General features: G+C 41.8%; 1 protein-coding gene across 2 annotated transcripts in view; it reads right to left on the reverse strand.

Annotated features, from left to right (window-relative positions):
• The window catches only part of LOC121327420 (vesicle-trafficking protein SEC22b-B), a 16106-nt gene extending 5977 nt beyond the window's left edge, over positions 1 to 10129 (reverse strand). For both annotated transcript variants that reach the window (XM_041271479.1, XM_041271480.1), the window contains exons 1-2: positions 10055 to 10129; positions 2553 to 2640 (exon numbers count right to left, since the gene is read on the reverse strand). In XM_041271479.1, the coding sequence (XP_041127413.1) occupies positions 2553 to 2627 (75 nt within the window). In that variant the 5' untranslated portion in view covers positions 2628 to 2640; positions 10055 to 10129. The remainder of the gene's footprint in view (positions 1 to 2552; positions 2641 to 10054) is intronic.
• Positions 10130 to 15731: the final 5602 nt, after the last annotated feature.

A 15731-nucleotide genomic window follows, 5' to 3' on the forward strand; every position in this document is an offset into this window, starting at 1 on the left:
TCGGCCCATCTTGCTCGTTTGGTTGTTAGTAGCTTATTGATCCCAAAATCTCATCAAGCAGCTTCTTGAAGGATCCCAGGGTGTCAGCTTCAACAACATTACTGGGGAGTTGATTCCAGACCCTCACAATTCTCTGTGTAAAAAAGTGCCTCCTATTTTCTGTTCTGAATGCCCCTTTGTCTAAACTCCATTTGTGACCCCTGGTCCTTGTTTCTTTCTTCAGGCTGAAAAAGTCCCTTGGGTCGACACTGTCAATACCTTTTAGAATTTTGAATGCTTGAATTAGGTCGCCACGTAGTCTTCTTTGTTCAAGACTGAACAGATTCAATTCTTTTAGCCTGTCTGCATATGACATGCCTTTTAAGCCCGGAATAATTCTGGTCGCTCTTCTTTGCACTCTTTCTAGAGGAGCAATATCTTTTTTATAGCGAGGTGACCAGAAACAATATTCAAGATGAGGTCTTACTAGTGCATTGTACAGTTTTAACATTACTTCCCTTGATTTAAATTCAACACTTTTCACAATGTATCCGAGCATCTGGTTAGCCTTTTTTATAGCTTCCCCACATTGTCTAGATGAAGACATTTCTGAGTCAACAAAAACTCCTAGGTCTTTTTCATAGATTCCTTCTCCAATTTCAGTATCTCCCTGTGACAAAGTGCCCGCCCCTGTGTATATTCTCTGTTATGTGTTGCGTGTGGTGTGTTTAAATGTTGGTGTATAGACATTGGTACACGGGATATAAACGGGTCTGTGTAACACGAATGTTTAAAAATGTATATGTGTATTTAGGCACGAGGATTGCACAGCACTTCACGTGCAAGTAAAATGTAGTAATATGTGAGCACGGGGAATTGCACTTATTAATTCACGTGCTGGGATTCAAGTGAATAATTAATTGGTAATTGAATCCCAGCACAACAGTATATATAGATGCACGTTGTCACATACTCAGGGTTGGGTGTTCGAGAGTGGAGAACGGGAGATAGAGATAGAGATAGAGATAGAGATAGAGATACAGATACAGATAGAGATAGGTAAGTGTAAATATAGATTTCAATTGTTTGTGTAGCGTTCGTCCACTCTGTGTTTTGTCCGTGTCTATTCGTTTTGTTTGTCTGTTTATTTTGGCGCGAAGTGCCGTGTCCTGTGTTTTCGTGTTTGTTTAAACCTTTTATTTTACAATAAACCGGCGCCAGCCAGCGCCATCATCATTTCATTTCATCCGTCCTGTGTTTTGTGTATTTCATTCCTTTTCCTGGTTCTGACGCCGCCCACTTCGGCCGTCTCTGTGACACTCCCATATAATATTTATAATGTACATTTTTATTTCCTGCATGCAGTACCTTACACTTTTCTCTATTAAATGTCATTTGCCATGTGTCTGCCCAGTTCTGAATCTTGTCTAGATCATTTTGAATGACCTTTGCTGCTGCAACAGTGTTTGCCACTCCTCGTATTTTTGTGTCGTCTGCAAATTTAACAAGTTTGCTTACTATACCAGAATCTAAATCATTAATGTAGATTAGGAATAGCAGAGGACCTAATACTGATCCCTGTGGTACACCGCTGGTTACCACACTCCAGTCTGAGGTTTTTCCTCTAATCAGTACTTTCTGTTTTCTACATGTTAACCACTCCCTAATCCATGTACATGTGTTTCCTTGAATCCCAACTGCGTTCAGTTTGAGAATTAATCTTTTGTGCGGGACTTTGTCAAAAGCTTTCTGGAAATCTAAATAAACCATGTCATATGCTTTGCAATTATCCATTATCGATGTTGCATCCTCAAAAAAATCAAGCAAGTTAGTTAGACATGATCTCCCTTTCCAAAAACCATGCTAACTGTCTCCCAGGACCCTGTTACCATATAAGTAATTTTCCATTTTGGATCTTATTATAGTTTCCATAAGTTTGCATATAATAGAAGTCAGGCTTACTGGTCTGTAGTTACCTGGTTCAGTTTTGTTTCCCTTTTTGTGGATCGGTATTACGTTTGCAATTTTCCAGTCTGTCGGTACCACCCCTGTGTCAACAGACTGCTGCATGATCTTGGTTAGCGGTTTGTAAATTACTTCTTTCATTTATTTGAGTACTACTGGGAGGATCTCATCTTGCCCAGGGGGATTTGTTTATTTTAAGAGCTCCTAGTCCCTTTAACACTTCTGCCTCAGTTCTGCCTTAAAGTTATTTAAAACTGGATAGGAACTGGATGACATGTGGGGCATGTTGTCAGTATCTTCCTTTGTAAAAACTTGTGAAAAGTAAAAATTTAATATATTTGCTATTTTTTTTTCTTCCTCTACGATTTTGCCATGTGTATCTCTTAAACATTTAATCTCCTCTTTGAATGTTGGCTTGCTGTTGTAATATTGGAAAAACATTTTGGAATTGGTTTTAGCTCCCTTAGCAATGTTCATTTCTATTTCTCTCTTGGCCTTCGCTGTCATCATCACTGTCAAATTAATCAAATAGAGCTGTACTGAACACATGTCTTCGGACTATGAAGACTGTTTTATATTATTATTATTATTATTATTATGTTCTGTACCTGTTCGTCCTCCTGCATGGAGGCGGCGAGCGGGAGTCCATCCGCGACCCGGGCAATCATCGTCAGCAACACCATCTTCAACTGAGCTCTAAAAACCAGCAGCAAACACAAAGAAACGAGGGACAGCGCAGTTATTACAAACACAATGAAACGAGGGACAGCGCAGTTATACGAAACACAGCGCAGTTATTACAAACACAATGAAACGAGGGACAGCGCAGTTATTACAAACACAATGAAACGAGGGACAGCGCAGTTATTACAAACACAATGAAACGAAGCGCAGTTATTACAAACACAATGAAACGAGCGCAGTTATTACAAACACAATGAAACGAAGCGCAGTTATTACAAACACAATGAAACGAGGGACAGCGCAGTTATTACAAACACAATGAAACGAGGGACAGCGCAGTTATTACAAACACAATGAAACGAGGGAAGCGCAGTTATTACAAACACAATGAAACGAAGCGCAGTTATTACAAACAATGAAATGAAACGAGGGAAGCGCAGTTATTACAAACACAATGAAACGAAGCGCAGTTATTACAAACACAATGAAACGAAGCGCAGTTATTACAAACACAATGAAACGAGGGACAGCGCAGTTATTACAAACACAATGAAACGAGGGACAGCGCAGTTATTACAGTTATTACAAACACAATGAAACGAGGGAAGCGCAGTTATTACAAACACAATGAAACGAGGGACAGCGCAGTTATTACAAACACAATGAAACGAAGCGCAGTTATTACAAACACAATGAAACGAGGGACAGCGCAGTTATTACAAACACAATGAAACGAGGGACAGCGCAGTTATTACAAACACAATGAAACGAGGGACAGCGCAGTTATTACAAACACAATGAAACGAGGGACAGCGCAGTTATTACAAACACAATGAAACGAGGGACAGCGCAGTTATTACAAACACAATGAAAGGAGGGAAGCGCAGTTATTACAAACACAATGAAAGGAGGGACTGCGCAGTTATTACAAACACAATGAAACGAGGGACAGCGCAGTTATTACAAACACAATGAAACGAGGGAAGCGCAGTTATTACAAACACAATGAAACGAGGGAAGCGCAGTTATTACAAACACAATGAAACGAGGGACAGCGCAGTTATTACAAACACAATGAAACGAGGGACAGCGCAGTTATTACAAACACAATGAAACGAGGGACAGCGCAGTTATTACAAACACAATGAAACGAAGCGCAGTTATTACAAACACAATGAAACGAGGGACAGCGCAGTTATTACAAACACAATGAAACGAGGGAAGCGCAGTTATTACAAACACAATGAAACGAGGGACAGCGCAGTTATTACAAACACAATGAAAGGGAGCGCAGTTATTACAAACACAATGAAACGAAGCGCAGTTATTACAAACACAATGAAACGAGGGACAGCGCAGTTATTACAAACACAATGAAACGAGGGACAGCGCAGTTATTACAAACACAATGAAACGAGGGACAGCGCAGTTATTACAAACACAATGAAACGAGGGAAGCGCAGTTATTACAAACACAATGAAACGAGGGACAGCGCAGTTATTACAAACACAATGAAACGAACAGCGCAGTTATTACAAACACAATGAAACGAGGGACAGCGCAGTTATTACAAACACAATACAGTTAACACAATGAAAGGAGGGACAGCGCAGTTATTACAAACACAATGAAAGGAGGGACTGCGCAGTTATTACAAACACAATGAAAAAGTTATTACAAACACACTGAGGAAACAGCGCAGTTATTACAAACACAATGAAACGAAGCGCAGTTATTACAAACACAATGCGCGCAGTTATTACAAACACAATGAAACGAGTTATTACAAACACAATGGAAGCGCAGTTATTACAAACACAATGAAACGAAGCGCAGTTATTACAAACACAATGAAACGAGGGACAGCGCAGTTATTACAAACACAATGAAAGGGACAGCGCAGTTATTACAAACACAATGAAACGAAGCGCAGTTATTACAAACACAATGAAACGAGGGACAGCGCAGTTATTACAAACACAATGAAACGAGGGACAGCGCAGTTATTACAAACACAATGAAACGAAGCGCAGTTATTACAAACACAATGAAACGAGGGACAGCGCAGTTATTACAAACACAATGAAACGAAGGGACAGCGCAGTTATTACAAACACAATGAAACGAAGCGCAGTTATTACAAACACAATGAAACGAAGCGCAGTTATTACAAACACAATGAAACGTTATTACAAACACAGCGCAGTTATTACAAACACAATGAAACGAGGGACAGCGCAGTTATTACAAACACAATGAAACGAGGGACAGCGCAGTTATTACAAACACAATGAAACGAGGGACAGCGCAGTTATTACAAACACAATGAAACGAAGCGCAGTTATTACAAACACAATGAAACGAGGGACAGCGCAGTTATTACAAACACAATGAAACGAAGCGCAGTTATTACAAACACAATGAAACGAGGGACAGCGCAGTTATTACAAACACAATGAAACGAAGCGCAGTTATTACAAACACAATGAAACGAGGGACAGCGCAGTTATTACAAACACAATGAAACGAAGCGCAGTTATTACAAACACAATGGACAGCGCAGTTATTACAAACACAATGAAACGAGGGAGCGCAGTTATTACAAACACAATGAAACGAGGGACAGCGCAGTTATTACAAACACAATGAAACGAAGCGCAGTTATTACAAACACAATGAAACGAAGCGCAGTTATTACAAACACAATGAAACGAGGGAAGCGCAGTTATTACAAACACAATGAAACGAAGCGCAGTTATTACAAACACAATGAAACGAGGGACAGCGCAGTTATTACAAACACAATGAAACGAGGGACAGCGCAGTTATTACAAACACAATGAAACGAAGCGCAGTTATTACAAACACAATGAAACGAAGCGCAGTTATTACAAACACAATGAAACGAAGCGCAGTTATTACAAACACAATGAAACGAGGGAAGCGCAGTTAATACACACAATGAAACGAGGGACAGCAGTTATTACAAACACAATGAAACGAGGGACAGCGCAGTTATTACAAACACAATGAAACGAAGCGCAGTTATTACAAACACAATGAAACGAGGGACAGCGCAGTTATTACAAACACAATGAAACGAGGGACAGCGCAGTTATTACAAACACAATGAAACGAAGCGCAGTTATTACAAACACAATGAAACGAAGCGCAGTTATTACAAACACAATGAAACGAGGGACAGCGCAGTTATTACAAACACAATGAAAGGGAAGCGCAGTTATTACAAACACAATGAAACGAAGCGCAGTTATTACAAACACAATGAAACGAACAGCGCAGTTATTACAAACACAATGAAACGAAGCGCAGTTATTACAAACACAATGAAACGAGGGAAGCGCAGTTATTACAAACACAATGAAACGAAGCGCAGTTATTACAAACACAATGAAACGAGGGACAGCGCAGTTATTACAAACACAATGAAACGAAGCGCAGTTATTACAAACACAATGAAACGAGGGACAGCGCAGTTATTACAAACACAATGAAAGGGAAGCGCAGTTATTACAAACACAATGAAACGAGGGACAGCGCAGTTATTACAAACACAATGAAACGAGGGACAGCGCAGTTATTACAAACACAATGAAACGAGGGAAGCGCAGTTATTACAAACAACAATGAAACGAGGGACAGCGCAGTTATTACAAACACAATGAAACGAGGGACAGCGCAGTTATTACAAACACAATGAAACGAAGGGACAGCGCAGTTATTACAAACACAATGAAACGAGGGACAGCGCAGTTATTACAAACACAATGAAACGAAGGGACAGCGCAGTTATTACAAACACAATGAAACGAAGCGCAGTTATTACAAACACAATGAAACGAGGGACAGCGCAGTTATTACAAACACAATGAAACGAAGCGCAGTTATTACAAACACAATGAAACGAAGCGCAGTTATTACAAACACAATGAAACGAAGCGCAGTTATTACAAACACAATGAAACGAGGGACAGCGCAGTTATTACAAACACAATGAAACGAGGGACAGCGCAGTTATTACAAACACAATGAAACGAGGGACAGCGCAGTTATTACAAACACAATGAAACGAGGGACAGCGCAGTTATTACAAACACAATGAAACGAGGGACAGCGCAGTTATTACAAACACAATGAAACGAGGGACAGCGCAGTTATTACAAACACAATGAAACGAAGCGCAGTTATTACAAACACAATGAAACGAGGGACAGCGCAGTTATTACAAACACAATGAAACGAAGCGCAGTTATTACAAACACAATGAAACGAGGGACAGCGCAGTTATTACAAACACAATGAAACGAGGGACAGCGCAGTTATTACAAACACAATGAAACGACAGCGCAGTTATTACAAACACAATGAAACGAGGGACAGCGCAGTTATTACAAACACAATGAAACGAAGCGAAGTTATTACAAAGCGCAGTTATTACAAACACAATGCGACAGCGCAGTTATTACAAACACAATGAAACGAAGCGCAGTTATTACAAACACAATGAAACGAGGGACAGCGCAGTTATTACAAACACAATGAAACGAGGGACAGCGCAGTTATTACAAACACAATGAAACGAGAGGGACAGCGCAGTTATTACAAACACAATGAAACGAGGGACAGCGCAGTTATTACAAACACAATGAAACGAGGGACAGCGCAGTTATTACAAACACAATGAAACGAGGGACAGCGCAGTTATTACAAACACAATGAAACGAGGGACAGCGCAGTTATTACAAACACAATGAAACGAGGGAAGCGCAGTTATTACAAACACAATGAAACGCAGGGACAGCGCAGTTATTACAAACACAATGAAACGAAGCGCAGTTATTACAAACACAATGAAACGAAGCGCAGTTATTACAAACACAATGAAACGAGGGACAGCGCAGTTATTACAAACACAATGAAACGAGGGAAGCGCAGTTATTACAAACACAATGAAACGAGGGACAGCGCAGTTATTACAAACACAATGAAACGAAGCGCAGTTATTACAAACACAATGAAACGAGGGACAGCGCAGTTATTACAAACACAATGAAACGAGGGACAGCGCAGTTATTACAAACACAATGAAACGAAGGGAAGCGCAGTTATTTAGCGCAGTTATTACAAACACAATGAAACGAGGGACAGCGCAGTTATTACAAACACAATGAAACGAGGGACAGCGCAGTTATTACAAACACAATGAAACGAGGGACAGCGCAGTTATTACAAACACAATGAAACGAGGGACAGCGCAGTTATTACAAACACAATGAAACGAAGCGCAGTTATTACAAACACAATGAAACGAAGCGCAGTTATTACAAACACAATGAAACGAAGCGCAGTTATTACAAACACAATGAAACGAGGGCAGCGCAGTTATTACAAACACAATGAAACGAGGGACAGCGCAGTTATTACAAACACAATGAAACGAGGGACAGCGCAGTTATTACAAACACAATGAAACGGAGGGACAGCGCAGTTATTACAAACACAATGAAACGAAGCGCAGTTATTACAAACACAATGAAACGAGGGACAGCGCAGTTATTACAAACACAATGAAACGAGGGACAGCGCAGTTATTACAAACACAATGAAACGAGGGACAGCGCAGTTATTACAAACACAATGAAACGAGGGACAGCGCAGTTATTACAAACACAATGAAACGAGGGACAGCGCAGTTATTACAAACACAATGAAACGAAGCGCAGTTATTACAAACACAATGAAACAAACACAGGGACAGCGCAGTTATTACAAACACAATGAAACGAAGGGAAGCGCAGTTATTACAAACACAATGAAACGAAGCGCAGTTATTACAAACACAATGAAACGAGGGACAGCGCAGTTATTACAAACACAATGAAACGAGGGACAGCGCAGTTATTACAAACACAATGAAACGAAGCGCAGTTATTACAAACACAATGAAACGAGGGACAGCGCAGTTATTACAAACACAATGAAACGAAGCGCAGTTATTACAAACACAATGAAACGAGGGACAGCGCAGTTATTACAAACACAATGAAACGAAGCGCAGTTATTACAAACACAATGAAACGAGGGACAGCGCAGTTATTACAAACACAATGAAACGAGGGACAGCGCAGTTATTACAAACACAATGAAACGAAGCGCAGTTATTACAAACACAATGAAACGAGGGACAGCGCAGTTATTACAAACACAATGAAACGAGGGACAGCGCAGTTATTACAAACACAATGAAACGAGGGACAGCGCAGTTATTACAAACACAATGAAACGAGGGACAGCGCAGTTATTACAAACACAATGAAACGAGCGCAGGACAGCGCAGTTATTACAAACACAATGAAACGAAGCGCAGTTATTACAAACACAATGAAACGAAGCGCAGTTATTACAAACACAATGAAACGAAGCGCAGTTATTACAAACACAATGAAACGAAGCGCAGTTATTACAAACACAATGAAACGAAGCGCAGTTATTACAAACACAATGAAACGAGGGACAGCGCAGTTATTACAAACACAATGAAACGAGGGACAGCGCAGTTATTACAAACACAATGAAACGAAGCGCAGTTATTACAAACACAATGAAACGAGGGACAGCGCAGTTATTACAAACAAAAATGAAACGAGGGACAGCGCAGTTATTACAAACACAATGAAACGAGGGACAGCGCAGTTATTACAAACACAATGAAACGAGGGACAGCGCAGTTATTACAAACACAATGAAACGAAGCGCAGTTATTACAAACACAATGAAACGAGGGACAGCGCAGTTATTACAAACACAATGAAACGAGGGACAGCGCAGTTATTACAAACACAATGAAACGAGGGACAGCGCAGTTATTACAAACACAATGAAACGAGGGCATCGCAGTTATTACAGGGACAGCGCAGTTATTACAAACACAATGAAACGAAGCGCAGTTATTACAAACACAAACGAGGGACAACGACAGCGCAGTTATTACAATGAAAAATGAAACGAAGCGCAGTTATTACAAACACAATGAAACGAGGGAAAGCGCAGTTATTACATTACAAATGAAACGAAGCGCAGTTATTACAAACACAATGAAACGAAGCGCAGTTATTACAAACACAATGAAACGAGGGACAGCGCAGTTATTACAAACACAATGAAACGAAGCGCAGTTATTACAAACACAATGAAACGAAGCGCAGTTATTACAAACACAATGAAACGAGGGACAGCGCAGTTATTACAAACACAATGAAACGAGGGACAGCGCAGTTATTACAAACACAATGAAACGAGGGACAGCGCAGTTATTACAAACACAATGAAACGAAGCGCAGTTATTACAAACACAATGAAACGAAGCGCAGTTATTACAAACACAATGAAACGAAGCGCACTTACTTCCACCAGCTCTCCACTGACACTCCTTCAGGGCTGTGCTGTGCACCTTGCTTATCTCCCCCTTCATCGTCGTTCTTTGATGGCGCACAACTGAACACAAAGCGTTCCGGGTGAATTGGTGGTTCCGTGTGGGAACCAGCGCCATCGTGTGAGAGAGGTGGCGAATTACATGCTATACACAACAGTGCTGTACTCTGTGTCTGGAAGTCAGTTTAACCAACAAATAATGTTATGTGAGCAGCATTGACGCTCTGCTTGGGCGCGTTAGAGAATCGATTGTGTTTCATTTCAGTGCGGACAGATTACTCAGTCAGTTTTAACTGCATCATCTACCTGTTATTTTAATGTTCTCTTTAAGTCTATTGTTGTGATAACTTGCTGTTAACCACCACACTCAATGTATCAAATGACATAAATACAGCGCGCATCTGATTTTTGACAAAGAAAAAATAAAGTGTTGCGAGCGTGAAAGATCGTGGATGAGAGAATGAAATGACGTGAATCCGTCTTGTGCTGGTCAGTGAAACTACAGCTACATCCAGGACTGGATATGGAATATTACCAAACAACATACTGCTGTATGAAAAACACCTGCTCCAGACTTCACTGAATACAGACACCTCCACCCTCCCACTGCAGTGCATCACAGTGAGATGTGTGCTTGCAGGACTCTGTATTTACATCAGCACCTCCACCCTTCCACTGCAGTGCATCACAGTGAGACGTGGGCTTATAGGACTCTGTATTTACATCAGCACCTCCACCCTCCCACTGCAGTGCATCACAGTGAGACGTGTGCTTATGGGACTCTGTATTTACATCAGCACCTCCACCCTCCCACTGCAGTGCATCACAGTGAGATGTGTGCTTATAGGACTCTGTATTTACATTAGCACCTCCACCCTCCCACTGCAGTGCATCACAGTGAGATGTGTGCTTATAGGACTCTGTATTTACATCAGCACCTCCACCCTCCCACTGCAGTGCATCACAGTGAGATGTGTGCTTATAGGACTCTGTATTTACATCAGAACCTCCACCCTCCCACTGCAGTGCATCACAGTGAGATGTGTGCTTATAGGACTCTGTATTTACATCAGCACCTCCACCCTCCCACTGCAGTGCATCACAGTGAGATGTGTGCTTATAGGACTCTGTATTTACATCAGCACCTCCACCCTCCCACTGCAGTGCATCACAGTGAGATGTGTGCTTGCAGGACTCTGTATTTACATCAGCACCTCCACCCTCCCACTGCAGTGCATCACAGTGAGATGTGTGCTTATAGGACTCTGTATTTACATCAGCACCTCCACCCTCCCACTGCAGTGCATCACAGTGAGATGTGTGCTTATAGGACTCTGTATTTACATCAGCACCTCCACCCTCCCACTGCAGTGCATCACAGTGAGATGTGTGCTTATAGGACTCTGTATTTACATCAGCACCTCCACTCTCCCACTGCAGTGCATCACAGTGAGATGTGTGCTTCCAGAGTCTTCCCAGCGACAGCGAGTGGAAGCGACAGCAAGTGGGAGAAGTACAGGCGTGGAAAAGTACAGAGCAGTTTCGAAGCAGAAAGGAGAAATTGCATCTTGAATTGCTTTAATCAGAAAACAGAGGACATTGGGGAAACACAGCCGCGTGTGTTTTTCTGATAACAAACAAGCTGAAACTCGGAGCAGCTGATTCAAATTCAGCGCCGTTTTGAGACACGGGCGAGGGGAGGAGCCGACAGCACAGCAGAACAACGCAGTTAAACGAGGCAGTCTTCCCAGCGACAGCGAGTGGAAGCGACAGCGAGTGGGAGAAGTACAGGCGTGGAAAAGTACAGAGCAGTTTCGAAGCAGAAAGGAGAAATTGCATCTTGAATTGCTTTAATCAGAAAACAGAGGACATTGGGGAAACACAGCCGCGTGTGTTTTTCTGATAACAAACAAGCTGAAACTCGGAGCAGCTGATTCAAATTCAGCGCCGTTTTGAGACACGGGCGAGGGGAGGAGCCGACAGCACAGCAGAACAACGCAGTTAAACGAGGCAGTCTTCCCAGCGACAGCGAGTGGAAGCGACAGCGAGTGGGAGAAGTACAGCGTGGAAAAGTACAGAGCAGTTTCGAAGCAGAAAGGAGAAATTGCATCTTGAATTGCTTTAATCAGAAAACAGAGGACATTGGGGAAACACAGCCGCGTGTGTTTTTCTGATAACAAACAAGCTGAAACTCGGAGCAGCTGATTCAAATTCAGCGCCGTTTTGAGACACGGGCGAGGGGAGGAGCCGACAGCACAGCAGAACAACGCAGTTAAACGAGGCAGTCTTCCCAGCGACAGCGAGTGGAAGCGACAGCAAGTGGGAGAAGTACAGCGTGGAAAAGTACAGAGCAGTTTCGAAGCAGAAAGGAGAAATTGCATCTTGAATTGCTTTAATCAGAAAACAGAGGACATTGGGGAAACACAGCCGCGTGTGTTTTTCTGATAACAAACAAGCTGAAACTCGGAGCAGCTGATTCAAATTCAGCGCCGTTTTGAGACACGGGCGAGGGGAGGAGCCAACAGCACAGCAGAACAACGCAGTTAAACGAGGCAGTCTTCCCAGCGACAGCGAGTGGAAGCGACAGCGAGTGGGAGAAGTACAGGCGTGGAAAAGTACAGAGCAGTTTCGAAGCAGAAAGGAGAAATTGCATCTTGAATTGCTTTAATCAGAAAACAGAGGACATTGGGGAAACACAGCCGCGTGTGTTTTTTTCTGATAACAAACAAGCTGAAACTCGGAGCAGCTGATTCAAATTCAGCGCCGTTTTGAGACACGGGCGAGGGGAGGAGCCAACAGCACAGCAGAACAACGCAGTTAAACGAGGCAGTCTTCCCAGCGACAGCGAGTGGGAGAAGTACAGGCGTGGAAAAGTACAGAGCAGTTTCGAAGCAGTTGGAAAGCAGGTTGACGGCTGCAGAAGAAACTAAACTTCAAAAAAAAAAAAACCTCAACATGGTCTTCAAGCCAGTAATCTGTGACACCTGCTTGATGTGGGAAATCCGAGAAAACCCAGCGGAGCTAAACCAAGTGTGCGTAAAGTGCCGCGCGATCCAGGATTTGCATAAACTAGTAAGCATGCTAGAAATGGAGCTGGAAGAAGTGAGACAGCAACAGGATCTTGAGGAACTGGCACACCCACAATTCATGGAAGTCTGCATCACCCCTAACAGACTGAAAGCCACCAGGGAGATAGAAGGTCAGAACAGCTGGGTTCAGGTAGGCAGAAGCAGGGAAAAAAAGAAACTTCGTCAAACACAACCACCAGAAATCAAAACAACCAACAGATTTGAGTCACTTCAGAATTGTGATGAGCAGAACCAACAACAAGAGAATGAAAGGAACAACATCCAGGACCCTATTGACAGTGGTGACCAGACAGCAAAAAGAAGGGAGGTCATGATTGTTGGGGACTCCATATTGAGAAACACAGCAAGTTCAGTTCGCAGTTTGGACCCCCTTACTACAACAGTGTGCTGCCTTCCGGGAGCCTCGGTCAAGCACATCACTGAAAACGTGGACAGGCTCCTAGAACGAACAGGAGACGACCCGGTAGTAGTCGTCCACATCGGTACAAACAACATTGGAAGAGACAGACCAAAATCCCTGCAAAACAAATTCAGAGAGCTAGGAAGGAAATTAAAAGAGAAAACCAAAACTGTGGTATTTTCTGGTATACTACCCGCACCTTGCAAAGGACCATATGGACAGCTGGAAATAATAAATCAAAACCAATGGTTGAAGACGTGGTGCACACGGGAAGGCTTCACCTATCTTGATCATTGGACCACATTCTACAACGAGGACTATCTGTATAGACGGGATGGACTGCATTTAAATAACAAGGGAACTAGTCTACTTGGAGAAAAGATCCTCGAGCAGGTTCGGAAGCATTTAAACTAGAAAGGAAGGGGGGAGAAATCAACAAAAAAACAGAAGGGAGACCGCATCAAAACAAGAACAACAACTCAGGTAAGACAACCATTAAATGTATTTATCTAAATGCTAGAAGTATCAGAAACAAAATTCTAGAACTTGAAGCTACTGCACTAACAGGTAACTATGATGTGATAGGTGTTACAGAAACGTGGTTATCTGAGAGTGATGGGGACGAATATAATATTTGTGGGTATACACTGTATAGGAAAGACAGGCAGGACAGAAGAGGAGGAGGGGTAGCGCTATACATAAGAAACAGTCTTGAAGCCCAGGTGTTAAACCTGGACAAAGAAAATAAAACCGAATCAATATGGGTCAGAATAACAGACAAAAATTCAAAAGGCATAATAATAGGAGCATGCTATAGACCGCCAGATTCAGACGGTGAGCACAATAATCTGTTATACAATGACATTAGAAATGTGTGTAGCAAAGGAGAAGCCATACTAATGGGGGATTTCAACTTCCCCCAAATAAAATGGGAAAACCCGGTGGGTAGCGCGAAGGATGAAATAGAAATGGTGGAAATGACAAATGACTGCTTCCTAACACAATTTGTCAAGGCACCCACTAGAGGGGAGGCATGCCTTGATTTAGTCTTTTCAAATAACGAAGATAGAATAACTAAAACAGAGGTCAGAGAACCACTGGCAAACTCAGACCACAACATGGTCTCATTTGAAGTGTTTTTTAAATCCTCAAAAGTAATGACTAAAGCTAAGGTTTACAATTTTAGAAAAGCAAACTATGAAGGTATGAAACAGAGACTAACAGAAGTAGATTGGAGTAAAATAGAGAAAACACCCACAGAAAAAGGATGGTTGTTCTTCAAAAATGTAGTACTAGAGGCGCAAAACAATTATATCCCTAAAGTAGACAAATCTAAATGTAAAACTAAATTGCCAAAATGGTTTAATAGATCAATTAAAAAAAATATTCAGCGAAAAAAGGCACTTTACAGAGCATTAAAAAAGGACCAAAAAGAAAGTACACAGAAAGAGTACACAGAACTGCAAATGCAAGTCAAAAAGGAAGTTAGAAAGGCCAAGAGAGAAATAGAAATGAACATTGCTAAGGGAGCTAAAACCAATTCCAAAATGTTTTTCCAATATTACAACAGCAAGAGAACATTCAAAGAGGAGATTAAATGTTTAAGAGATACAAATGGCAAAATCGTAGAGGAAGAAAAAAAAATAGCAAATATGTTAAATGATTACTTTTCACAAGTTTTTACAAAGGAAGATACTGACAACATGCCCCACATGTCATCCAGTTCCTATCCAGTTTTAAATAACTTTAGCATAACCGAGGCAGAAGTGTTAAAGGGACTAGGAGCTCTTAAAATAAACAAATCCCCTGGGCCGGATGAGATCCTCCCAGTAGTACTCAAAGAAATGAAAGAAGTAATTTACAAACCGCTAACCAAGATCATGCAGCAGTCTCTTGACACAGGGGTGGTACCGACAGACTGGAAAATTGCAAACGTAATACCGATCCACAAAAAGGGAAACAAAACTGAACCAGGTAACTACAGACCAGTAAGCCTGACTTCTATTATATGCAAACTTATGGAAACTATAATAAGATCCAAAATGGAAAATTACCTATATGGTAACAGGGTACTGGGAGACAGTCAACATGGTTTTAGGAAAGGGAGATCGTGCCTAACTAACTTGCTTGATTTTTTTGAGGATGCAACATCGATAATGGA

Source organism: Polyodon spathula, chromosome 14, assembly GCF_017654505.1.
Source record: "Polyodon spathula isolate WHYD16114869_AA chromosome 14, ASM1765450v1, whole genome shotgun sequence".
In the NCBI taxonomy this organism is placed as follows: Eukaryota; Metazoa; Chordata; class Actinopteri; order Acipenseriformes; family Polyodontidae; genus Polyodon; species Polyodon spathula.